The sequence below is a fragment of the Micropterus salmoides genome, unplaced genomic scaffold, assembly GCF_014851395.1.
Source record: "Micropterus salmoides isolate LMB-PRFRI ecotype aquatic unplaced genomic scaffold, ASM1485139v1 Ms_hic_scaffold_20, whole genome shotgun sequence".
In the NCBI taxonomy this organism is placed as follows: Eukaryota; Metazoa; Chordata; class Actinopteri; order Centrarchiformes; family Centrarchidae; genus Micropterus; species Micropterus salmoides.
This window is the reverse complement of record NW_024041151.1, coordinates 25,716,002-25,743,831: the sequence shown is the minus strand read 5'-3', so window position 1 is coordinate 25,743,831 and position 27,830 is coordinate 25,716,002. Positions and strand designations below refer to the sequence as shown.

The 27,830-nt window shown below is 40.3% G+C and overlaps 2 protein-coding genes and 1 pseudogene across 2 annotated transcripts; all 3 read right to left on the bottom strand.

The window, feature by feature from the left end:
* The window catches only part of LOC119915011, an 8,819-nt pseudogene extending 4,385 nt beyond the window's left edge, over positions 1–4,434 (bottom strand).
* Positions 4,435–9,433: 4,999 nt separating this feature from the next.
* Positions 9,434–15,058, bottom strand: LOC119914915 (bile salt-activated lipase-like). Its single transcript, XM_038734457.1, has 11 exons — positions 14,924–15,058; positions 14,380–14,527; positions 13,945–14,064; positions 13,666–13,863; positions 13,410–13,540; positions 13,185–13,292; positions 12,926–13,040; positions 10,539–10,725; positions 10,171–10,374; positions 9,747–9,956; positions 9,434–9,630 (listed from the first exon to the last, which is right to left on the bottom strand). The coding sequence occupies exons 1-11, from the start codon at positions 15,056–15,058 to the stop codon at positions 9,450–9,452; spliced, it is 1,737 nt and encodes a 578-aa protein (XP_038590385.1). The 3' UTR covers positions 9,434–9,449.
* A 1,583-nt stretch (positions 15,059–16,641) lies between these two features.
* LOC119915041 (general transcription factor 3C polypeptide 5-like) lies at positions 16,642–27,380 on the bottom strand. The gene is given in 11 exon segments (XM_038734598.1): positions 16,642–16,956; positions 17,079–17,221; positions 18,628–18,710; positions 19,034–19,122; positions 22,281–22,361; positions 22,621–22,735; positions 23,223–23,327; positions 26,495–26,678; positions 26,826–26,974; positions 26,976–27,031; positions 27,275–27,380. Coding segments are annotated over 11 exon segments (1,242 nt in total). The 5' UTR covers positions 27,318–27,380; the 3' UTR covers positions 16,642–16,762.
* Between the last annotated feature and the right edge of the window lie 450 nt (positions 27,381–27,830).

The following is a 27,830-nucleotide window of genomic DNA, read 5'->3' as shown; positions in this document are numbered from 1 at the left end:
CTACCTCTATGTGAGCGCTGATAAAAGTTCAGTTCTCCCACGATAGACCCACTCGCCTTTGTGATTTCCTGCTGCTCTGGAACGGTCCACTGAGGATCCTCTCCATCACAGTGAAACCAAATCAGGATCTGCCCGTTGACCTCGCAGCTGGGCCAGCAGCGCACCTTGGCAAACAGTGTACTGAATGACAAATGAAACACATTATGGATTATACAGTCTTTCTTTAAGTCAACATGTACACAGGGAAATGGGTGACATTTACTTTAACAATCCACTGTTCAGTAGACATTCAGCTTCACTGCTCTTAACATAGGACCAACAAGGTCCGACATCTTTAGCTAATGAAGCTTAAACGCCATAGAAAATGACACCACACCACAATCTAAAGTCAAGTTATTAACTAAACATATTCATGCTCCCCAGATGTTGAAACATTTCCGTTCAGGGCACTCACATCAGCTTCCCTTTGGTGCCACCCTCTGGCCAAACTGTCAACTTTGTACCACCATTGGCCCAATGTTTTCACTTTCATTTTTTTCATTTCACTTTCACATTCACCCCAAAAAATTAATATCTTGTTATAATATATATTTTGTGCGACAACGCTCATGCTGAAATGTAAACATTAGACATCTGTCACACGATGTCCTTGTAGCACCACCCTCAGGACATTCTTTGCATTTTACTGACAAGGCTCTAAGAACAACATAAATATCAAGATCTTGTTTTGTTCCATTCAAAGGTTTCATACATGGAATGGAATGAATGTTACAGCTTCTGGGGTCACTGGCCACTAGCAAGTCTTGTTTATTATATCTTATTATATTATGTATCATGTTCATTAGAAACAGTAGCTTCACTTTCTGTAGAATAACTGGACACCACCTTCAGTTCGTACCTTTTTCTGCATATGGGACCCTCACACACTTGCCATCGTTCCCCTGAAACTGCCATCCATGAAATGGGCACTCTATGCAGCTTCCCACCACCCGTCCTCCTACAGCCAGGTTGGCACCCAGGTGTGGACAGTAGGCATCCAACACGTAAGCCTTCCCATCCTGGCCTCGAAACACTGCCAGCTGCTCACCTGGAAAAGAATGGTGATGTATTACCAAAAACATTTGAAACATTTTGAAAGAAATGGAGAAACAGCCAAATTCTCAATTCTTGCCACAGATTGAAGTTTTAGCGCTGTGCAACATTTCACTTATTCTGGAGTGTGTCTTGGTGGCAATTAAAAAAACATTTAGATTTTATGTGATTTAACATCATATTCTAATGGCTTTTATGATTATGACACTATAAAAACTGGTGCAGTCTATGTGTGTAGGGCTGTCAGCGTGCATTGCTGTTTACGACAGTGTCTTTTTTAGTACCACTGGGTGCAGCAAAATCAGACATTTTCTAATTCTACACATAGTGGCTTTAAACAGATATAGGCCTCTGTAACTGTACAAGCAGTCAGCAAGTCACTGCTTTAGATGGTTACACTTGGCCTGGTCTGGATTAGGTTCCAGGGATAGATTACAACTATGCTCCAGTGGGTCTTGGGAACCACTTTGTACGGTGCATGTTCAGACTGAATCTGTTCCCCTCAGACACCTCCTGTGGAGATCTCTACCTACTTAATCAACTGTATCTGGCTTGACATTTGCGTGACCTGCAGTGTTCAGTTTGCTCCCAGATTAGCACAGGCTAGGTGACTGCAATTAAGAGTAACTGCCGACCAAGCTCCTGCAGTGCCTAGTCACGGTAGTCCTCAGTAAAATTCTGAGAAATCCAAAATAAGGCTGTGGGGTGACACAGCACCACACCGCTGACTGATGTGAGAACAGCACAGGGGAAAAGACACACTAGGCAGAATTTAATATACATTGTAAATGGATGACTGCAGGCGAAAGTTAGGAAGAGACACTGCAGTCACTCACAGCAGGATGCTGATCCTAAAGGAGGCCAAGTTTAGATTTGGTTCAGAATATGGGACAGCCAGTGAATGTCGAGGGCTGGGGAGAACTTGTGCTGAAGGGGATGAGAGTTAGGGGAAAAGAGACCAAAGGAATATGTTCGAAAAATAATTCTGTCATATCTACTGATTATTACACGGTGAAGGAGCTTTAATGACATGCTATGCTGGTGAAAGCATAGCATAGGACTTTTGGTCACACACTTGTTAAAATATTTTATAGATTAAATGATGAATCATTTAATTGAAGAAAAGTGGATGGATTAATTGGTGATACAAAATCATCATGAGTTTTAGCTATACTTGATGCTGAATCACTCTGCAAGAGCAGGTGTCTCTTTGTACTGGTGGATATCTTTTTCAGGTATAAAACCTTTGATATAATTTATTTATGGCAGGTGATGTGACAGAAACATGAAAGTGCCACACGCTCTTTGAAACCTTTTTAAACTCAAACTCAAAGAAACTCTCCAAAGGGATCAAACAGTCCCACCGCATATCAACATGAGAATAACCAATCTAAAATGTGTGACAAGTATCTGTTTTAAATCATGTCGAAATAAATCACACATCACTGTGTGAAATAATGCAAACCCTGTAACAGAACTGGTACATATCAAGCATTTAAAGATTTCAAGATAAATGGAGTTAGATAATGTTTGATGACAACGATATCATCTACAGATATTCGTGATAAAACTTGATGTACATGAACAAGTGTCCCACGCTCTGGAAAATGATAATTTCACCAGATTATTTGTAATTATAATTTTTTATATATACACATATATGTACAAACACACGCATGTTTATATATATATATATATATATTATATATATATTATATATATATATATGATTTACTCTCCATGACACCTTTAAATCAAACAAGTAGTTTAAAGCTTGATTGACTTTGAATAGGCTTTGTTTGAAAAGAAAGCATAAGCATCCTAATCCCAAACTACTCTAACAAAGACAGTAGGCCATTGTGTTTGTGTGTATACTTTAAATACCAAAAAACTATGTAATATGAGCTGGTATCTCCTATCCTGGCAACTTGGCCTCACTACACCCCAACCTGAGAGGAAAACAGAGACCAGGTGAACTGACAAAATGTCAGTTATAAAAAAGGCCAGCAGTGGAATTAAAACCTGAAGAACTGAATCTTTAAAACAATTTCAAATAATAATAATCTGTATAAACAATTACACCTCCTACAATGAAGGTACTGAATAATTCATTCAAATTTAAGATAATCTGGCATATTTCTACAACCATCTTAAAAACATAGCAAAAACCAACACCTTCCTACAACACAGAGAAGGGTCTAAGATTTCATATAAAATAGAGAAACAGGCTTAGGGTTAGGGTCATCTCTAATTGAGATGCAGCAAATGGTTTTATCCCAAACGTGGTGGTTCACTAACCTCACCTTATCTGCATGTCACATCTAGTTTAGGGGTGTTGAATATGACATCAGAGCTACACTGATGCCTGCTGTTCATGTAAATGGGTGTAGTGTTGGCATCTTCACAGCCTGTCCCGCTGCTGAGCTGAGCAGACATTAGGCCTATACTTGTAGAAGCTATCTACTGAGGCATCTGAATTTATTTCTCTCAGTTTACACACTGTTTGGGGAAAATATTGCCTTTTGGGGGACCTGACAAATATGAATTGTAGGCTAATATGACAACTTATATACTTGATATAACTTAATATTGCTTCTTTAGTGTCTTATTTATGATGATTTCGCACTGGTGGCCATGTTTGCTTTAACTTACACGTTAAAACGTTATCACGTAACAATACAGGTTAATGTACTAAAGGTTACTGAAGTTGTTCCGTTTTAAGTAGTGATAATGCAACAACCACTACTTATTTGACTTATCATACCTAGAACATAGACATTTTTGACCGCGCCCTTCTCCAGCACGCTTGAGTCCAGCACCCGGTACCAGCCGTTTGGATACACCGGAGGCAGCTCCGGTTTTCCTCCTGCGGCGGACCTCGTTTGCCGCTGAGCTCTGGAGCGACCGTCCTCGGCGATGTATCCCACATCATCGGACGCCCTAAGGAGCTCCAGAGGGCAGAAGAGCAGCTTGTACAGCCAGTCCATGACGAGGAGGGAGAATCCGGCAATGATGCAGACCACAGCCGGCGCGGGAACACCGAGCAGCCCGGTTTCTCTCCATATCGTGCACCCGTTGGCCATGGAGTCCAGAGGGTCTCTGCCCAGTATGATAAGCATTACACCCACTCCCAGCCCGATAATAGCAGCCAGCTTCCCAATGGACACGTTCTGACTACCCACCATGTTTGTGGCTCTATGTGTCTCAGTCTCTGTCGCAGTCTGTGACTTTTGTCATGATGTGTCGTCCGGGAGTTGCACGTATTGACACGGGCGCCTTGGACACGAGATGCGCACTGTAAGCAACACGCCCCCCTTCTCTTCTCTGTGCAGCTACCTGGACTTACCTAGATTACATTACATCAGAAAAACTCAGCTGCAAATTGATTTCTTCGGATTAGAAATCTTTAAGGATGCTACTCCCTTGTTCTACAGACATCATTTCTATTATGAACATCGCAACAGATTTGTGAACCATATTTGAGATAAATGGGCCTATAGAGAAAGCCTTAGATCTTTGGTCATAATGAACAAAGTGTTGAGTCTTAAACTTTATTTCTAGCTCTTTATAAGTACAGACATGTTTTCCAATCATTACTGGATGATGCCACATATGTGTCTTTATGTCTTTATTGTTAATTTCCATGAACTCCAGTGACCAATTCTTCTACATAGTTCTAGCTCATGTTACACTACATGTCCCAAAGTATATGGGCACCCAAACATTACATGTGATATCTGAACATCTAATAACAAAACCATGGGATTTAATCCGCTGCTTACGCCCTCCCCTGTTCTGGTTTCAGGCCCACCGCCAGACCAAGGAACCTGGCTGCAGGGATTTGTTCCCAATTATAAGACCTGGCTAGCAGTCATCACTCTAGTTCATAAAGGTGCTAGATGGCGCGTTGGGTTGGGGGAAATGATTTCAAGAACAGCCAGGGGTGTCCACATACTTAGCTCACCTCCTGTTGAGAGAAAGTAAAAATCAGGCAACCTACTGTTAGATATTTGTTTATATAAAGGGCATTTGTTTGACCTTTTCATTATTAATTATATGAACGAATTGTCACATAAAATCAACAAATCTTTTATTTACATAGGCCTAGTAGAAAATCACAAAATAATTTCAGCAGGCTTTGTGATACACTTTTAAAATGTGGTTGTGAAAAAATCTAATAAATAATTTAAATCAAAAGTAACCGATTGCATACATATTATCCCCTTAAATCTCTGATTGTATAATGGTTTAGGACAGTGCCAGATAAGTGTGTAAATAGGTAGCCTACCTCAATCTTCGAAAAGCAGTGGTCTGTAGCTGGAAGCCTGACTTGGTGCTTTCAGGTGAGACACCTTGACGTGGGTCCCCAGCTGCAGGTGGACTCCCACCACCGCTGCTTCCCTCCACAGACACAGAGGTTCCTCCGTTTCCCCCTGTAGGATATAAAATACAATCTCTCTTCCTCTCCCATTATCTCTACATGAACACTGGAAATAAGATAATCTTTTAACTTTATATGGAGGTGCTGAGCAGGGTCAGCGGGGGGGGATTGATTAGAGCCTCGGCCTGCTGCCTTAGCTCCTCTGAAATGGGCAGAACAGCACTTCGGAAAAACATTGTGTTATGGTTGATGAGACGCCCCCTCAGTGTATGCCCACGAATCACATAGCTACCGCCCTCCTTAACATTATGGGCAAACTCCTCATAAATGTTAACTTTAGCCACAGACTTCCCATCCGAAATAGCGGCCAGCACGTTCCTTTTCGTTGAGGCTGGTGTTGCACCAGGAGAGTCAAACACCCAGCTCACCACCCTGGGCTGCTCTACAACCGCCACCACACGTATGTGGAGCGGCGGGGGCTTGAAACATGGCGCAGGGGGCTTCGTCCACAGCAGAGCTCTTAAGGCCATTCTGAAATTAATTAACACAAGTTTTACACATAAGTTAAGACATATTTTCTGGAACGTTTAGTTATTATTAAATCTGTACTTATTAAAATAAACTACAGCCTGTATTTCATAATGAAGTGTGCTTTCAATTCATCTAAAACGGGAGCTGCTGGCTGCTGTTTGGAAATGAAGATTAAGGATAACATTAATTAAGCTAGCTATTACGGCAGTCCCATGGCTTTCATAATTTTGTTTTTAAAAAAGGCTCTAAGACTTAATTCTTAGTTTTCTTACTATCAATCTAAATTATACCTTACAAATTATATAAAATTTGTATGAAATTTTGAGAAGAAGAACAACACATACCTCTCTCCACTTCTGCCAGGCTGGTCCATAGACTGTCGGGGCTGGACTGAAGTCTTCCCGCCACTGATGCTCCTTCATCCTGTACCTCTTCTGAACTTCTTCCCCAGAAACCAAGGTAGTGTCAAAAACTATTTTCCGTATTTTACTGAAATGTACATGGTGATACACTGTAGTGTAGGGTCTATACAGTGGCCTACATAGTGTGTCAGGCCATAGAATGTATGCAGTACTTAATAATAGTGTATCAAATGAACAAGGCAAAGCGATTTGAGACATTCTCCTTATTAATGACAACAACACAGAGGAAAGAGTAGGCTAACTGTATCATTGTAGCCCTACACAAATTAAGACAGCATGAACAATTACATGGTTATTCAGCAACAGTTGTAATTATTGTGTGAAATCCCACAGTTTCTTGTATGCGTCATATTTATTAGTTCATATGCTTTATTTTATTTCAATTAATGTGGTATAAATGTGAAGATTTAAGCCATGTATGATAGCCTGTTTAAACCACTGTAGGTTTAATGCTTTTTCTATAGTCTATGGTTTAATGCTGCACGCGCCCCCTTGTGTCTTTTACCGGTAATGCTCTGAAGAGTCATTAATGCTGATTTCAGACTGTAGTGTTATGTTGGCTTCTTGCACCGAGCTAAGCAGCACATTTATTGCACAAGGTCAATAAAGAAGATACACCCCCGACCGCTGATTTTACTTTAATCGGGCATTATCCTAAATAATAATAAGCAAATCTCATATGCAATAATTATTTATTTATTTTTCAAGAGTCACTTCTAATCTGATGATTTTGATCTACAGGTAAACAACTCCTTTATTCTGAGATGTTGAGATGTTTATGGGAAGGTTGGGCAGGATGCTGGTCCACAAATACAACTGCACGTGATGCAGGTGATGGAGCCTCTGTCTGAACACGTAATGCAAGTCATCTGAGTGATCCGCTCCCAGTCAGATAAGGTAAAGCCTGCCACTGCTAGCTGAAAATTTTTAGCTCAGAGAAGGTAGGAGTAGGTACAGCCAAGCAAAACAGGAATGGCATCACATCATAGATGTTCATCAGTAGATGGATCGACTTTTCAGCCAACATGGAAATTCTACATTTACATGACAATTGAGCAGCTACTAAACGGACCTTGAGGTGGTTTCCAGTTTCAAAAATGAACTTCAAAGCTCTTATAAATTGGTAAAATATTAATTTAAAAACTATGACAGTTTGTTTATCATAGATATTTATGGCACGCAGAGTTTGAATCCTTATGACTTTGGCGACCTCCTTTCTCCCTATAGTGCCACCAGAAGGTCAAAGTTTTCACTTGAATATCTTTAGATGAGTTGGCATACATTTTTGAATAGACATTAATGTTATTGAAAAAAATGAAAAACATGTTAGCATGCAGGCATTAGCATTTCGTTCAAAGCACCAATAGCATGGCTGTAGACTCTTAAGCTATGTTCACAGTGCAGCCTTAAAGCTCTTCAATGTATTGCCCAGATCCAATTTTTTTGATTGACTGTTCACATTATTTCTAAATGTGTGCCAAATCAAACGCCAGTCTCAACTGAAAGTGACCCGCGTGTGCAAATGAATAATATGATGTCACACACAATGCTCTGTTGTACGGAAGGCCACAGAGGTTGCCAATCCTCTGGATTGTCATGGAGACTCCCATTTTTCATTGCCCTCTCCCAGTTTCCTTCCAGGGTCACAATATTTCCCAATTTATGACAGATGTTTCCAACTTTGTGTCCTTTTCATTTCATTAATATCTGGCACTGACAGGGTATATAAGCCCACAATTCTCTCTCTACTGTTCAGCACGGACAAGTAGTATGCACGTGACTGAGACATAGACAGTATAAAAGCTCACAAAGTGCAAATTCAAAAAAAGTATTGATTTATATTATATTTAAGTTTTAATTTAAGCCTATTTCACACTACACGATTTTAGCCCGATTTGCTGCTCGGCGAGCTCGGTGACCGTCAGGCTGTGATCGGGGGTAAATCAGTGGTTGATCGGCGGTCGCCAGTCGTTATGTGTGAACTACTCCCCGACACATCACTGTCACATCGCCGACGTCTGCCAGATATCTAGCAAGTCAAATATCTGGAGGAGTCGGCCGACTCGACATCCAAATCCAGCCAATGAGAGCAGGCAGCTACTTTTTCACCGCAAAACCCTCTTTACTCCTCTCCAGCTCTCTCTGTAGCTCAGACAATCCCTGCTACCTGTGTGTGCTAATCCATTATTTCACCCAGATCCTTTGTCTTTATAAATGCTATCTTTATAATAACAAACAACAGCAGTTTTGTGTGTAGGTTTCCCTCATTTCCCATTTCTTCCTGTCAAAACGTGGTTTGGAGACCTGCGTCGGGTGGCACAGCCGATGTCAGTGTAGTGTGTGACCCCCTGTCACCGATGAGTCACGTAGTGTGAACGCCACAACGACTTCAAGGCTCCCGTCGCAAGACAGCAAGTGTGTAGCGTGAACAGCACACCGATCGGCTGATGCTGAAAGTCGCGTAGTCTGCATGAGCCTCTAGGTATTTCCATTTAAGCATTTCCATTTTGAATTTCATATTTGATGTTTCCCTTTTCTTATTTCCATACCCATTTTCAATTTCATCTTTACAATTTAAGCATTCTGTTTGGGCATTTCAGTTTAAACTGAAAGTGGATGAACCTGCATGCTGACATTTTGCAGTTTGTATTTCACTTTTTGATTGTCGCTTTACATTTTCAAATCATCATTTTAGAATATAAATTTGCTTTTATTATCTCCTTTATGTTTTGAAGTTAAATTGTGGCCTGATTATTCCTAGTTGTGAAGTAAAATAATATAAATTTCTCTTAAAATTTCTTTTCATTTTCTATCTGGACTTTTTATTTTATTTTAATTATGACCAAAAATATCCTCCATTCACATGCCATTCATGCAAGTGAATCTGTTGAGCCCTACATATTGTAAAGAGGCACAATATAATTTGTCTTCGTCATGAGTTAATTTTTTTATGAACCAATACTGATTTGATCTGAAGGTCTGTGGGTCAACACTGCAGGTGCACAAATATTTGCAAAAACTCTTTATTCTGAGATGATTACAGGAAGACTGGGTAGGACGCTAGTCCAAAAATGCACATAACGCATTCTCATCTTCTGTCTAACATAGCTCTTGTCCATATTGGAATTGATCTCCAGGAACTGGTGTCCAGTGCTGGTGAATTTTGGCCAGGTAGCGGGCACCTTCTCTCCTTTGTTGGGGTCTCTGTGGAAAAAAACAGAAACAAGGACAGCTGAACTGACGCAGTTACAGTTTTCTTTTTCAATGTCAGATTTGTTTGATTTATGTGATGCTCCTAAGTATTATGTGCAGAATTATACCCAGTTTTGGCAAAGTTGGTCCAGTAGGCGATCATGTAACGGGAGACATCACGGTGGCGAGGCCAGTACCCCAGGGGTGTGGTAAAAGGCTTTCCGAACATGTACTGTAGGTCATCAGCGTGGTCAGCTCCCATCCAGCTGGGGTAGGGCCTGCCAATGCCGCCCATACGGTTGGGCTGAGAGAAGAGGTACGAGTAGGTGCGGCCAGTTCTTTAGTGAGACAAGGAAAAAATAGAGCTGTGACAATGACCACACCACAGAGGGGGCTAAATAAATAAAGAAGAAACAAAGCACTCTAAAAGCTGAATTCTTCTTAAATCTTAGAAAATACAATATTAGGGCCAGTTATTTGGTGCCTTGCACCTAACCATACAGATGCATGATACTGTTTTTTGCAATGACCCACTTAAAATCTCATTCTTACGTAGCGTTGGCAGCATGAAGGTAGAGGGCAGTCTGAGTAGGAACCAGGAAGATATAGTCTGTTCCAATCTCCACAACGGTTTTCTTGACGGTCTCCTTGCTGGGATTTGACCCCCAGGTTGAGGTGTATGTGGAATAGGCGTTGTCCAAACCAGCCTTTCCCTTCTCCTTAGTGTACGCAGCCAGGAGCCTCTTCACATCCTCACTGCAATAAGGAAGAGATGGTTTGAAAATCGGTTCTAATAAAACACCTTTCTGCCAGCAAATCTGCTACCACTGCTCTCAGAAAGATATGGTATATTGCTCTGGGTAGATCAGTTGCAGAATTGTCAATGTTTCACAATGTGATCTATATTGGCTTGAACTCACATAGGGGTGTCCACCAGTGGGGAGTTAATTGAGGGAACATCTAAACCAGTGAAGAGGTGTCCGTCCATGTCATTGACTCCAGCGATGTAGTCAATTTCAGCTGCATTGTGGAATAAATTGTAAGGCTCATCTGGCAGGAAGTCACCGTCGATCACAGGAGATAGGGCCAGATTGAACACGAGGGGATCTGACAGAGGCAGGTACAATCAGACACATGCAGTAAAATATGTATGTTTTATACATAACTGGCATTCAAATGTGCTACTTTCTAGATCTGTTGTTGGCTGGTGAAGCCCAAGTTGGAGGAAGTTTGGCCCGCACCACCTGTGCACCCACAGATTTGTTTCTGTAAATTATGCTTTTCATACATGCATAAAACAAAACTCTTAATATGAAAGGGATGGAAGCACCAATCAATCTCTCAATTTTGCTAATTTTAATATAGCATATTAGTTCCCCTACAATAGCAATTGAAATTTGACAGAGAGCAACACATCAAACTCTGAAATACACGCCAACGGAGGGGACAACAATCTGCGTCACAATATGCAACCAAGGGATGCAATAATAACTACATTTCAGTAGCTAGCTAAAACAGTAGATGTAAAGATGAAGAAAGAGAGGAAAAAGTATGTTGACAAACTCAATTTTGATGGTCTGTCTCAGTGTCCCTTGTCCTTACCTTGCACTTCTTGAAGAAACTATCCCACTGAGTGACCATAAGTGAATTACTATTTAATCAAATCACCAGGTAAGATCATCATTTAACCTAACATAGATCAAAACCAGGCCTTGAACAGTTAAGTTAGATTCAACCTCTCCCCTTTGAAAAACCATGTTTGCTGCACATGTAGACATACTGAGTGTCAAGACCTCACAGTTCTTCCATTCTTCCTGCTGGTGGCTCGCATCTTAATGTCTGTATCCACTTTTGCCTTCTTAAAGGCTCACTTTTATGGTTTGGCAGCTTATAGCAGCTGCGTTTTGTGTTCTTTACCCTGTTTGTAGTGCACCCCACCACCACACAGCAGCTTTGAGGCATTTGGAAGTGACAAGGACGCACCATTGCAATAAGAACTATTGAACCAACACAACAGAGCGATGAAATGTTTTCCCCTTCAGTGTGGGCGGGACTTAATTACGCTCTCTCTAAATGTCAGTCGGCCATTGGGGATAATCTTTGCTGTAGTCTACAAATGTTTGAAGACATTAGGCAGTGTGAGGTCAGCAGCTGGTCGAGGTCTATTTGGTTTGTTAGGGCCCTTAAAGGTTTGGTATGCAATTCAAATCCAATAAAAAATTCTAATTCAGTGAAAATCTCCTCCTGGTCTGTGTGCCCAGTGTGTGTGCTGAAAAAAAAAATCAGTGTTTGCGCACAGATGGCTCTGTAAGTAGGAAACAACACAACACTATCCAACCATGATATGCGTGTCAGGTGACGTAAAATGACTTGCCCACAGACATTCAGCTTACTTAGTTACTCTAGTTTGCCAAGATATGCTATTGTAGTGATGTTAGCTATAGTAGCAGGAGAGTTGTGAGTATCGCTCTATGGAGCTGGCGTGCTGGCTCTGGGAAACCATCTTATACTCTCTGCTTTGTTAGCTTCGCAGCAGCAACTGAAGTAACAGTTTGCTAACCCACAACCCAGCTTAGATTAATATATCAATATCATGGTATTTGTCATGGCAGGCTATAGGACTTTTCCAGAATCCCAAACCCCACCTTTCAGGGCAACACTCACTAGCCAAGTTTCCATCCAAATTTACAGCAAATTGTAAACACATTTCCAGAAAATCTGCAACACAAAATGCGAACGAATGCACATTTCCATCCACCAGTGTTATGTGAGAATAACAATAGGGTGCATCAAGATATAAAATAATATATATAAGGAGGCACTAATTTTCTAGTCGGGTGTCATTTAAACACTGCAGAAGAAGAGGTTGCAACAAGATTACTTTTTCGTGTCTATATTGGAGCGGAAGCATCAGTGGACATTAAAGTTAAATGCTTCAGCTATGTCATGACTGTTTCTATTACCATTTGTCACATTTTGCTTCAATCTTTTTTGTAATATTTCAACTTTTTTCCTAAATGTGCATTAAAAACAGGTCGATGGTAACGTGCTTACTGGCTGCTTTGCCTACCTTCACATCGTCTTACACCCATAGCAATGACTGGACATGCCATACAGTGAGATGAAATAGTTGTAATACAGCTGCTGGAATTGTTGAGCTTCTTTGATTCTTTTCTGATGTTATCAGATGCAATAAACTGCTAGTTTCCATACAAGCTTACTTAACTGTGCGTGGCTCTGGTTGAAAGCATTGACACAATGTGTAAAATGAAAATGTAAACTAGGCTGTGTGGAGTTTAGTCCTTACGGTCGGCTGAGCTGGACAGACTGAGAGTGCCAGCCATCGTTAGTAGCACAGGATCAGTCATCTTCAAACAGGCAGCCATAGTCTGATCGGTGGGGCAGTTGACCTTCAGAGCAACCTGGGGAGAGGTTTCACAACATCTTCAATTGTTTCTCAGCTCTTAAGTTATACAGTATGTACACCTTTAAATTCAAGATAACTATTGCAAATGGTATTAAAAGTTCAATAGAAATAAAATGTGTCAGTGAAGCTTGTTATGTACCTCCTCAGCAAACCTGCGGGGGTTCTTGTTAATTGCCCAGGGGCAAAGGGCAACCCCGCTCTGCGAGATTGCTCTCTTGAACAAACCCTTGTTGTGGGGCGTGAGAGTCTGTGGGCAGGCAGACAGTAAAATATTTTGGTACATTTTTTATTATTTTAGATAGTTACATTCATATTTACAAATGGTGAATGTCTATCACCTCACACCCAGAAAAAAGCCTCTCACCTGCATGCTGACACTAGCTGCACCTGCAGACTCTCCAAAGATGGTGATGTTGTCAGGGTCTCCTCCAAATGAGCGGATGTTCCTGTGCACCCAGGCGATGGCGTGTTGCTGGTCCCACATACCGTAGTTTCCTGACGAAGATCAAACTTTTCACTCAATCACAGCAGGAATTGCTCTTTTGATTAAACAATTTAGAAACATTGGCGTGGAGGCCTACACCTTCCAGGCTCTGTACAATTCTGTCATTGGGACCTACCAGGTAAGCTAGAGTCGCCTGTGCTTAGGAAGCCCAGAGTCCCCACGCGGTATCCCAACGTCACCACAATAACGTTTCCTCTTTCGGCAATCTCCTGTCCGCTGTACAGGTAGTTGTCTAGGAAGTTAGCACCCATCGAGCCCCCCACCAGGAAGCCTCCTCCGTAGATCCAGACCATCACTGGCAGATCAGTGGACACTAGAGAGCAAAGAGAAATGGAACCAGTGGTAGTGCGGATCTAAAATGGATGACACTCTGTGAGCTTCTCTCAGTCTTTACCTGAGCCGCTGTGAGGAACCCAGATGTTGAGGTAAAGACAGTCCTCACTGCCTCTGACGTCATTCATGATAAGGTTCAACTGAAGACATCTCTTCCTGTACTCAGTGGCCTTCAGAACACCTGAAGAGGAGTGTAATAGCAGTGTAAGACTTTTGGAAATTACCAGAATAAATTATGTATCTTTTCATGACATATTACATTATACAGTTTAGTTTAGGCCTTTAGCTGATGCTCATTTATCTCTACAGCTTGAAGATAAAACCTTTTCAGTCAATTCAATTAAAGTTAAAAAAGAAGTGGGAGTGGATTTAGCTGCAATAGTCATGGCCATGATTGCTAAAGGAGCATACATATATTTGTGGTGTGAATTATAGTTTGTAGTTATTGGACTAGATGTAAAATCCAGTAAGTGAGAAGTTCAACCAGTCTACCCACCATCCCAGCCAGGGTGACGCTTTGGTTTCTCAAACCTCCCAGGGATGTCAGCAAAGGGAATCCCCCTGAAGACGTCCATGTGACGGCGGAACCCAAGACGAATATTCTCACCCTGCACCATACCTCCCTCTGTGTACACCACACCGAGCTACAGAACACAAAGAAATGCAAGATATTGTGTTGATAAAGTAGTCCACCAAAAAAAATTGCTTTTTTAAATCATATTACATATAAAGCATTTAGATTTGAATTCTCAGTTACCACTTGGCATGTTTTTTTTGTCATATAAGAGCAATTTCAACAATGCTTTATTACAAACGAATTGGGTAGAAATATGTTGTGACACAGACTTGTGTTCCAGTACAATCTATCAGTGATTGATGGCTCAAAAACAAATAATCGTGCTTTCTTAATTAGGGATAAAAGATGAATTTCAGGAAGTCTGTGGGTGCAAAAATTATAAAAAACTCTTTAACATACTGAACACAGAGAACTTGAACAGGGTTCTTTAGGAAAAATAGAATAAAACAGTTGTGACACTTACGGAGGCGGCGGAGACCGTCTCCAGAAACACAGCCACAGCTACCAAAATCCCAAGCTTTGCCATCATGACTGCGCTGTGAAGACCAGGTTCATTGTCGGTCAAACTTATAAAGGAAACCCCTCCCCCAAACAACATCTGACTAGTGTACAATGTGCGACCCTTCTCACTGTTACATAACACATAATGTTTAACCACCTTGTGTCCACAACACTTTCCTCAATCCTTCACATCACCTCAAACACTTTCAAATGTTTTTGGGCTTAATCATGTAGCGATCAAACAGCAAATGGAGGCCAAGTTATATAACCTATCAACATGTGAGATAAGTGGTTATCATTTTGACATTGGTAGTGGAGACTGATGAAGTCAGCAGTAACCAAGTTAAAATGCTTAGTGCTACGTGATTTGTCAGTTTGGCACAAGTGGTAGGTGTTATCAGTAAGGATCCAAATTCAGCCAAAAACGTCATGGGATGTGAAATGCCCATTTGATAAAAACCTCAAAGATTCCATTTGTGTTTCTTTCCGTCCACGAAACCAGGTTTATATAAACCATTTACTCATCTACCTCACCTGTTTTACTTGACTGCTCATAAAGTGGGACATAAAATTTGAAATATTGTAATATAAAATATCATCACCTGCTTGAGGACGTGATTGGAAATGTGAATATAATGATCTGAAAACAATTATTAGACATAATAAGGGTAAATCCAGATAGACTGAGACCTTCTTTCTCTATGACACATGTAATCTGAAATTACATATAATAGCTTCTTTAAGAAATTGTTGAGTAAAAATAAAAACACTATACAGAAGTGAATGCTTTCATTGAAAAGGTTTGTGTGACTGAAGTTTGAAGTGATTTTTAGTTCCTCACTTTTGCAGATTTATATCAGGAAGGAACATCTTCTGATTTAACACAGCTTTCCAAGTGGACTCAATGCCACACTGCAGCAGCCAATCCAAAAGTTGATCCTTGTTTCATGTATAACCTTTTTCCTTACGCTGCAAAGCTGGACTGTAAATACCTTCAGCAATTTTAGTGAAATTAATTAAAAATGAGCCGATCTCTTAAATGCCAGTGAGTGTATAGATCTGCAATAATCTACACATAAATATTGTCATGGCTGCCCTTTTCATAATCACTACAGTATACACACATACATTGTTCTCATACTCATGTGGATACAAACCGTATGTACAGCCAGGGGCCACACACCACCAGGAAGACACAATACAGCCAAACTGTTAGATTAGCAGTAGTTTGGCATTTGTCCTGTATGTTTTTTTCTCATTGCTGTTTTCACATTTTTCATGATTTTTCTAAAAAGTAATGGTATCCATCCATCGGGTCGCTGGAGCCAATCCCAGCTGACATTGGGCGAAAAGGCAGGGTACACCCTGGACAGCTCGCCAGTCCATCGCAGGGCCACTCATAGATAAACAACCTCTCACACCTAAGGACAATTTTGGAGACACCAATTGACCTAGCCTGCCTGTCTTTGGATGGTGGGAGGAAGCCGGAGCACCCGGAGAGAACCCACGCAGACACGGGGAGAACATGCAAACTCCACACAGAAAGGCCGGGGAAACCGGGGTTTGAAAACCACAACCTTCTTTCTGTGAGGTGACTGCTCCACTGCACCGCCCCCTGTCAGGTATCCCTGACACGATATTAACTAAAAACACTGTTACAAAGATGATACAACTCTTACATAAACCACTAGAAATATTTTTTATTTACATTTAACTCAAAAAATTGTTCATATCATCATTTACAGAAATGGTGGACAATATTAACAGTCAAGATTAATGTCATGAAAATGGTTGTCTTTTGTTACATGTAATCCAGAATTTCTGTCTCCATCTCATTTTCACTTCCCTCTGACGGCTGAAAATCATCGTCCTCATCTTCCTCTTCATCATCCTTGTTCTCATCATCCTGCACCTCTTCTTCTTCATCCACATCGTTCTCTGGGGATCTTAAACCTAGGCCTGGGCGTCTGCGTCTCTTGGGCCTTTCTGGCAATGCTGAGGGAGAAAAATAACATCACTTTGGTTTTGGCTCGCACTAACACCGGCCCTGGCCACGCTTTTGGTCATGCTGTGACTACCATAAGACAGACATTCTTTGTGATGGACATTTTCCTTACTGGGTTTCTGGGCTCGGATGACCTTCTTAATCATGGCTGAGATCATGTCCCGCAGCTTGTCTGTAGTGCCGAGACGACACCAGCCGTCCCGCTCGTCACATACCTGCTCATTATCGCCGGTCTGCTCAATCACCTGTTTGATACTGGAGACACACAAATAGCTGCATCACACCGGAACAGTGGTGGAAAGTAACTACACTACAGGTATTTCTACACTGTGGTATTGCTATGTTAAAGCTGGGGCAGGCAACGTTTCGCAAGTATCCAGCCGAGAAAATCCCACTCACTCCAAACTCACTCCCTCAAAACACTTCATATGCAGTGAGTGCCCGTAGGTTGACAGGTAGGTAGGGAGACAGCCGTGCTTATTAATGTCCAACAGCCACAGATACCAGATTTGTTTTATTTTTGTATCAGAGCATTTGATTTATTGATTGCTGTCGTGATGTAAAGAGAATTTAAGCAACTTTAACAAAAAATGCTTCTAAAATAAATTGGCTACCCGAGCTATAAATTGAAGATCTGAGTATTTCTTCCACCACTGCAACAAAACCACAACAACAGGGACATTTTCATTATAATAACTACTGATGATGTGATATCCCTTTACTGACATTTACTTTATTCTGTTGGGGTATTGGAATACTTCTACCACTATTTATCTACGGTACCTAAAACATGTTACACTGGGGGTTCCTAGAACTCTTTTTTTTATTATGAAAAAAAATCAATAAAGAAATGATTTTAAAAAAATCAAACAAGCGCAAACCTTCTGTTCTGTTGTTACAAGGTTAAATATAAAATCTAAAACTCTAAAAAAAACTTTCTGGTCAGCTTAATGGCTTAAATTATGAAAAGCTATTAGGAACATCTGTGCCTGCAATTTTAAGCAATTCACACTGAAACCAGTTTTATGCCAGTTGTGGTTAAAAAATAAATAAATAAAAAAACAAGGTACAAAAACAGTTTTAGATCCCTTAAATTGAATTCGAAAAACTACATGTACTTTTCATGACTTAACTGCCTAATTCTTAGGACTTCTCAGCACTTGCAGACACCCCGACATTAACTCGAGTTATCTTCAAGTTCTTTAGATGAAAATATATAATATGTAAAGTAGGGGCGGGGGGAAAAAATCGATACAGCATAGTATCGCAATATTTGCAATGGCGATACTGTATCGATACACGGACGCCAAGTAGTATCGATCTTTTAGTGTATAAATTGCAGATGGGAGTTTTAACTTTTTGGTACTAGAATAATAAAATCTGCTTTTTTTGTCCACTAGAAAACTTAACAGGACCATATAGAGGACTGAAAAAGTGATATGAACAAACATAGAAATGTATGTTTTTAGATAAACAGATGTTGACAAAGTTTGACTTTAGGGACCTAATTGGAAGTTGGAAAAAGGTAATAAATTGCAATATATTAAAAATTGCAATAAAATTGAATCTCAACATAAATATCGTGATAATATCGTATCGGGGGGCCTCTGGTGATTCCCATTCCTAATGTAAAGGCAAGTAGTGTGTGTACAGTAACGTACCTCTCCACTTCCAAATCACAGAGCTGGTAAAACATCTGTCTGTGAGGAGGCAGCATGCCCTCTCTGAAAATGTAAGATGACTCCTGTGGAGGAAAAACGGGTCACTTTGTATCGCTGCAAACATCATGCAGATTTTGTCTAATCAAAGTTTACTGCAACCCTTGACCATCAATAGATAAGACAGCCCTTATTATCTTCCAGCATGTTAATCTTTACGCTTTTAGAGATCCAAAGTGTTCAAAATTTTATAAATGAAAAACACAAGATATGACAAAATGTAAAATCTGACCATGAAATCCGTTCTGCCATTAAGCAAGAAAGGATTGAAACTAGCATTTTAACCATGATCCAATAATGTTTTCTCATAACTAGGCTGGATTAAGCTAGATACTGGACCCTCACTGACCTTCAGCTGATATGTGACTGGGACTGGATCTCGACTGGTGCTTGGGCCCTCCTGAGATGGAAGCTCCATCACGCTAGCTGGCTGGGGACCTGGGAATAAAAAACATGTTGTCAGTTTACCTTGGCAACAGCAATGGAACGTTACACAATGGAGATTATTAAAGACTAGGGTCAAGATTTGAACCATTTATTGCTGCAATATGCATTTCAGTTTGGCTCTGCTCATGTGATGGCCTGGAACAATCCTGAGCATGCTGGGGAGGTGGATGGAGTTACATTTCTGAAAGCAGGCAGCGGTGTAGCAACATGGATGTAGACTGAATGAGTACCAAACATTTGAAGGATCAAGGTTATACAATGAAATGAAAGTTTGTCGCCCCTTTGTGCTACACACACACACAACAGATAATTCAATTTATATTAGAACAGGGTAATGTATAAAACAATGTATACAGTTATTTATATACATACACATATACACCAAAGAAATCTGCATGTGCAGCTGTTGCCATGTTCAAAATCTCCTGATCTAGACAGTTTAAGCAAGAAAGCTGCTTGTTTGGCCACAAGTAAAACTGGCTTCTAAGCTAGCAGCTTGGAGGAAATGCAATGCTAACGAGCCGACCAATCCCAGTTCTTGCAGTTTAGTTAAATTTTTCTGGACTTGGTCCAGCTTGAGGCGATTTTCTGTAAGTATCTGAGAGCAGCACACACTTTTAGTCATTTTAGTTTTTTTATTTTTCAGTCTGTCAAGCACTTTAAACTTTAGCACTTTTTAAGTTTTGTTTTAAAATAATGAAGTTTATTTTAATAATAAATAATTACAAAAATGTACCTGTAGGTGTCCAATAATTTTTCTAACTATCAATGTGTTTTGGATATTACAGAAGGTTAGAATATACTGTTATGGCGCTAAAGGTGCTGTGAAAAATTTGGGTGTACCTAAAGTTTGTGGCAGTGCAACCAATGCGAAAAAGTAATCTTGCAGGGCGCAAGACTACGCAAGATTAGGTTAGGATGTAGATTTCAGAATGTGTGTAAGGGAGAAGTACAGTTTGTCTGAAGTGACGTCATTCAACTGCATTATTCTCTACGGTATATTAATATATATTTAACACTAGCCAGTAATGGCTATAAATTAGATTAGTTGTCATTTAGGATGGAAAAAAAACATAGGGTTAAATATAGGGCTCAAAACTAACTTTTTCACAACCTTCCCAAAACTCACAAGGGGGAGCACTATTAGCGTTCTACATTATCTCAAAATGGCAGATATCGGCTCGGTTAATCGGCTGATTGATTCAAATAATACACAATTAGAAGCTGTATGGAACATGTGACTTTAAAACAACCTCCGTGCCCTTTTCTGTTTTTGTCTGCAATATTTATGTGCAACCTGATGCTTAAGGGTGTGCCAAAAAAATCTATACAACAACATATAGTTATAATTTTTCCGTGATACCATATCTATATTCCAGCCCATCATATCGATACATAAAATAAATTTTTTAAAAAAATAGCGCTTTGACGGTTAGCTCAATGCTAACATAATGGAATCTCCGTTAACGTGCTTAGGGAAATTAGCACCGCAATCACGATATCATAATCTTAAAATAAACTACACATTTCGCTTCACATGTTTAACATCCTGAGTGGCATACTGTGCAAATACAAGTACATATGTTTTCTGAGCTCTGTGTGAAATAAAAAAAGAGATGCTAACTTCACTGTCTTGATCTGCTACTCTACTGCTTCAGCACTCCACACAGACTAGCTACAGCAACCCCAAAGGGTCAAAACTCAAACCCAAAACCTAAAAATACAGCTACCACTAGGTGGAGAAAGGGCAGCACAACAGCTGTGTGACTGAACAGTTATCAATATAATGTGATGTAGAATTAGGTGGTACACAGCAATTTGTAATTTCAGCAAAAAATTCAGTAAATTTGCATTTTTATGTGCCTTTTATAGGAATTTCTCATAGTTTCTCTATAGTTCTGTAGTTTTAATTTACAGACTGAAAACGTGTGCTGCAGAACTGTGCTGTTTTCTAATTTGCAACAAATAGAGAAAACATTTCACGGGCATTTTGTATTCATAATTAGACAGATATCGTGATGTATCATTTTTGAATTGTCTAGCGATATACTGATTATAGTAGAATTGCTTTATCGTGATATTATCGTTATCAAGAGCCATGTATCTTGTATCGTAAGGTACACAGTGATTCCCACCCCCACTGATGCTGCTCTCTTGGCCAGGTCTTTTTTACCATAGGAGACACATGAAATGTGTCAGTTAGGGCTGTCGCGATAACTGCAAAATTTAAATACCTATTGGTCCATCCTACTGCGGACGATCGCAATCACCGCAACAACCGCAATGTTCATACTGTACACTTCAGTGCATGTTAAATTAATAAATGAGTGCTTCAAAAGTTCCACAACCGTAACAAGCTCTGTAGGATTGATCGCCATGGGCTGTACGTGGCCCGAATTAAAACTCTGAAGCTGTAAGTGTTACCGTGTTTTGTGTTGTTTTACTGTTTATTTTAAAGGTTAGCTAACTTGGCGTTAGCATATTGCGCGGAAAATGTGGCTAGCAGGCTCAGCGATGTTGGACTAACGTTCCTGAGGGACAGTCCAGAGAAACTGTGGACAGTAAGCCTCATTTGAAGCTCACTAACTAAGAAGCCTAGTGTGTCAGAAGCCTGCATCTGTTTTTCATGTTGCTTTCTGTGGAAATTTAGTTATAACGTTACTACAGCGCAGTGGTTAGTTGTGGACAGCCATTCTGCTCACACCGGTGTGCGCGTGCGTTGCTGCGGTATGTAAATTGACTCGATCATTACCTGAAGGTAATGATATAGCTATGTCTGAAAAAGACATAGTCAACAAACATGTTGTTGACTAGCACGCAGCAGCTAGCTTGCTCAGACCATAAAGCTGCTGTTAGCGGCTCGCAGTGCAGTGAGGTGACAGATACTCTTACTCTGCTATATGGAACCAAATTACTTCATTGATGACAAAATGTGATAATACCGCATACTGCGCTGTTGAACCCCATCATATTGCAGCAGTGGAAATTACTTCACTGCGACAGTCCTAGTGGCAGTATGAAAACACAGGTGTAACTTAAAATAAATGAATGAAATAAAATGAATGATGGCTGCATTCCATTTAACTGCTTCTGTAGTGCTTCCTCCATGTCAAATAAATGCACACATTTAAATGAATCCACCAACTCACCTGCTTTGTTGAATGTGATAGACAGACTGTAGTTAAGGGAACTCCGCTTGGCTTTTACTGGCATGTCAGATAATGAATACCCTTAAAGTGGGAAGGAAGAGGAATCAACTGTCAGGTTCAGGCAGACAGGTCTTGACTTTTCATAATAATTAAAATAAACTGACAGTGTACTATATAGTTGAAGTGGCTACTGAAGAAAGTTTGACTGAAAACTGCTGATGTTCAACATAGACAGAAAGATTTAATTTCAGCTAAATTTGCCTAAAATTATTTAACGTGATCGAATTATATAATGTCACAGCACTCAGCTCAGTAAAAAAAAATTGCCTCTGGTTCTTACCGTGCTTGGTGCTACAGCGGATCCTGAAGTCTAGCAACTGGTATTTCTTGGAATCCGTGCTCTTTCGGGGGTCGTAGCCCAGCCTCACCCACAGACTCCTCCACGGTCCTGTGACCTAAAGAAAAGCAAATCCGATGTTTCACTTACATTTGGGCAGAAAATAATGTTGATTCCCACTTTTAATTGTATAACATTTCTTTGGTGATTTGCATAGGAGAACAGACTGTATGAATCACTCAATAATACAGACAGAGAGTGGACACAATAACATGAACACTTGTTCTTTGCAGGCTGTTGCTTGTGGGGTTGTTGTTCTGGAGTTCAATATTTCAGAAAGGAGCTTCACAACAGCAGTCTAAAAAAATGATGATGTTACAAGCTTCACATATATTCACAAATGAGCGTGGAATCTATTTCGATACAGATTTCCCATTTCAAGACATTTATGTTCAGCCACTGCAAAGCAACGCCTCACCAGGTTTATTGCTCAATCTTTCACTGCTGAATGACATAATGGAAGATGCATTTGAATGGCACATGTTTTTCCACTTGAAATGCACGCCCACAATCTTTACCAAGCCCACTCCGCCCCCTCCGCTCACCATGTAATAGGCGAAGACGGGCAGCAGCAGTTTCAGTTTGCCAGGGTGGATGTCGATGTTGGCCTTGACCGCGTTACGTGACCAGATGGGCCGGCTCTCAAACATCTAGGGACAAAAAGTGTGGTTTGAGATAAGATAAAAAGAAAATTATGGTATGTCATACCTGTGCAACAGATAAATCATTTCCCAACTTCAACCAGTGCAATTTCTGGAGGGTAAACTGTTTTTTATGATAGTTTGGCTACACTGCTGAAAGAGCTAGCTTTCATTAGCAGTAAACTAATTACGTGATGTAAACCAAAATAATTGTCATTTAAACAGTGTGAGAAGGGAATTTAAATACAGTCACAGAAGCTTTTTAAGTTATGACATAGTACAAATGGATTTTTTGACCAATGTATCACTACGGAGCAATTTTTGTACACGTGGTTTTCTGTTTTATTTGTTCATGCACATATGAGTGTCGCTATTCACATTCCTGCCAAGACTATGTCAAAACCAGGGAAGAAGACTGCAAGCTAGAAAACGTAGATGTAAACAATACAGGTTTAACATTTAAAAAAAAAAAAAAAAAAAACCTGAAAGAGGAGATACATAATGCATTTTGGTGATGAACAATAAAAGTTAAAAGAAACTTTATTTACAAGAACACTCAAAAGGGCTCCTTTAAAGGATCAGTGTGTAAGTTTTAGTGGCATCTAGTGGTGAGGGTTGCGAGTTGCAACCAATGGAGATGGTTGGGGCGGCTGTGGCTCAGGAGGTAGAGCAGGTTGCCCATTAATCGGAAGGTCCAGGCTGCATGTCGAAGTATCCTTGGGCAAGATACTGGACCAGCTGGTGGCTGTTCCACCAGTGTATGAATGTGTGTGCACTTAGGCTCAGTGTGTGAATGCGATGTAGTGTAAAAGCACTTTGAGTGGTCGATAAGACTAGACAGGCTATACAAATACGGAGCATTTACATTTAACGGTTCACATCCATCCAGGGATGTTCCCGAGTTGTGAAGTCTTTCTTCCGACTTTGGTGTGTGGTGTGTTCATGTGCTTTGTAGTCGGAATGTGGAATCAACATGGATGCTATTACAAAGATGTGTCGATTAGTATTATCAGACATCTACGATATCTTATATCAATTTAATTTCAAAAAACAACAATAAGGGTGTGAAAACTTTCAACATCTCCCCTTTTAATATCTTTATATGATATAAACTGTTCTGTATACTTCTTTATGTCTCATGTACACGTTATTCCTGTTTTTGAAATAAAGATTATTATTTCTATTTTATTTTTTTTTAAACCTGTCCTGCCCGGCAGTCTGGTATGAGTATGAGGAGCTGGATACCATATTGTGCAAGACAGATTTTACTTTAACAAGAGAGTATTAATATACTCCTTTGTCTGTACTGTTATTTATTCAAATTTATTTGTCACCGGGCCAGACAGGGATAAAGATATAAGCAGGAAAAAAACTTTCAACTATTCCGACGCCAAATGAACGAATGAATGAATGAGTCACTGCTCACCCCTCCCTTTGCAAGCGCTCAGGAGAAGCTACAGTAGCTGACACGCTCTGTGCTAAATAATACGTGTGGTCATCTATTTGTCTAAATTTCACTTCTCTTCTTATTTCTAAGAAAACAGACAACGACAACTACTACTACTACTACTACATATTTAACGTAGTGACAAAACGCACTCTGTAGAACCGTTTTGGGCTACTGTAGAAACATGGCAGCACAACATGGCAACTTCCATGTAAGAGGCCCTGCGGTGTATGTAGATAGAAATGGCTCATTTTAAGGTAATAAATAACCGTTCGTAATGTCAGGTCTTTATACACCACTGAAAACATAGTTATGTACACTCAGTGGCCACATTATTAGGTACAACATGCTAGTACGTGGCTGGACCCCCTTTTGCCTTCAGAGCTGCCTTAATTCTTCAACCACATCCCAAAGGAACTCTAATGGATGAAGATCTGTTGACTGTGGAGGCCGTTGGGGTACAATGAACTCATCGTCATGTTCAAGAAACCAGTTTGAGATGATTTCAGCTTTGTGACATGGTGCGTTATCCTGCTGGAAGTAGCCATCAGAAGATGGTACACTGTGGTCATAAAGGGATGTACATGGTCAGCAACAATACTCTTTCCTTTCCTGTTCTTAGCTGACAGGAGTGGCACCCAGTGTGGTCTTCTGCTGCTGTAACCAATCTGCTTGAAGGTTTGACGTGTTGTGCGCTCAGAGATGGTTTCTGCATTTCTTGGTTGTAACGAGTGGTTATTTTCTCTTTTCAGACCATTCTCTGTAAACCCTACAGCTGTGTGTGAAAATCCCAGTAGATCAGCAGTTTCAGCCGTCTGACATCAACAATCATGCCATGTTCAAAATAGGGGCGCAACAAATAATCAACGTAGTTGACAAAAATTGATTATTAAATTAGTTGCCAACGAATTTATTTACTTTATTATTGGTCCCCTCTTCTAAATTCGGCAAATGTAATGCATGAAGTTATTCCTTTCTTTGTATAAAATTTGAGTGTCAGTTTGTCTTGCTGTGTTGCAGTACTGATGTGTAAGTTACTCTGTCACTAGATTAATTATATGTATTGTTAACAGCAGATCAGCTCTCGCACAGCGCTGCACACACACAGTTATTTCTTACTGTATGTGTACCCGTTTGGTCCATGACAGGACTTGATTTCAGAGGAACTTTCTTTTGCTGCAGCAGAAACATTCATTAAAACATGAATTTTGAATTAATTCTGAAAGCAGAATTAATTTTATTGTCTTGATTGTTAATCAGCACATGCCTAAACAATCTCAAGCTTAATTTAAAAACTGATGGCTAAAGAAGAGGCATTGTGTATTTTGATTCATAATCCAAATAGCAATTGAACAGGTGTACCTGATAAAGTGGCCGGTGAGTGTATATTATATTGCATTTCTGTCAATAGATCCTCCTAAAAATTACAGAAGATAATGAAAAAGAGAAAATTGCTGTTTCAAAGTAAACAGCTTCCTTTAGTGTGAATCCTTTTACTTGTACTTTATTGTACTATTTTACTTTTGCTGTTGTCAAACATGCCCTGTTCAATTAAAGAGCCATAGGTTCTTTTTTATTTAATGAGCCCTGAATAACATTTTGTCTGGGATGCCATTAGATGACCAGTGTGGATTCCTGGCACCCAGGAAATGCCCCCCCCCCCACCCCCCAAGGCAATTAGAGGGTGTATTTCAGTCACCGGCAACCATGATTACAGCAGCACACATACCTTTTTCATACGTTCTTCAGCCTGCTTGTCACACTCCTTCAGGCAGACTCGTGTCCAGTTGAGCCTGGCCGCCTCGAGGCACTCGGCGGGAACAGTGGGATCAGTGAAGCTGACAAATATGGCGTTGTGGGGCCGACGAGCGCGATTCAAACCAATAAAACTCTTCTTGTTGAAGGGCAACTCACTATAATCAGAAAGCCGAGGGTTAAAATATATTTCTGAGAAGCAGCATCAACATCACTATGAAATAAAACATAATTCCCAATACTGTTGTTTAGACAGACAATAGTTACCCTTGACAAAGGGAAATAGTATAAGTTATAAGACTGACCGAACAACTTGATTGTGATAGATGTCAGGCCGGTAGAAATAATCCGCAGGACTGTCAAGGCGTGAGAAGATGGCCGGGGGTAGAAAGTAAGGCACGGGCTGCTCAAAGAACTCTTGATTCTCTGATTTGCGGAGGATGATTTTTCATACAAAGAAGTGTCTCTTCCACCTTTGAATGTACAGCAAGGCACTGAAAGTCTGCCAGCCCTGCAAAAAGAAAGTAGATCACTGTTGACAGTAGTGAAAAGTAAACAGAAGAACTAAAAGAGGTAAAAAAAAATGAGAGGAAAAATAGAGGAAATGTTATAACTCAACTTGAAGCCACAGTATATCACGATGTGGGTGGACAAACGGCAGATAAATAGAGCACTGAAAGATTATCCAGAAAATCCAAATACTAGTTTTGAAATGTTCAAAACCTCTATAAATTTGGAGGACTTTTAATCTTACCTTGGAATTTGTATGTTGTTCCTATGACGCCGAGTATGTCCATGCGGATCTCAGCATCCTTGGGGTCATTTTTCCGTACCCGCCGCCGCACTCTGAGGAGGAGGTTGCTTGAGGGAAGCGGTTTCCACACAGAGAGTGACAGAAAGGGTCCTGAGGTCGGAAACGCAGCTCAGACGCTTGTTGGGAGACCGAAGGTCTATGGGATCAACATGAAATGCAGACAGGTGTCAGATTTGTGCAGTTTGGCTGCAATGGCAATAATAAATTTGTGACCAGAGCAAAATGCTGGCAGCTATCCTAACACAAAACACATGACATTGACTTTAACAGAAATACAACCTAACTTAAACATAACTATCATTATTATCAAACTGTGTACTGTGTTATAAGCATTCAGGTCCAGGCCCATTTTAATCCCTCCTCAGTGTCTCAAATCGGTAATAAAGCAGGACCCATTAAGGCCCTTACCATGAACTTGTGGGGCTATATCCATATCCCCCTACAAATGTATAGGTGTTGCATACCTGCTTAAAACTACAGCCCTAAAGACAACAAA

Coding starts and splice junctions, on each gene's coding strand:
- LOC119914915 (XM_038734457.1), bottom strand. CDS start 15,058: ATGTTGTTTGGGGGAGGGGTTTCCTTTATAAGTTTGACCGACAATGAA. Junction 14,528..14,923: donor AGACGGTCTCCGCCGCCTCC/GTAAGTGTCACA, acceptor TGTGTTCTGTAG/CTCGGTGTGGTGTACACAGA. Junction 14,065..14,379: donor GCGTCACCCTGGCTGGGATG/GTGGGTAGACTG, acceptor ACTCCTCTTCAG/GTGTTCTGAAGGCCACTGAG.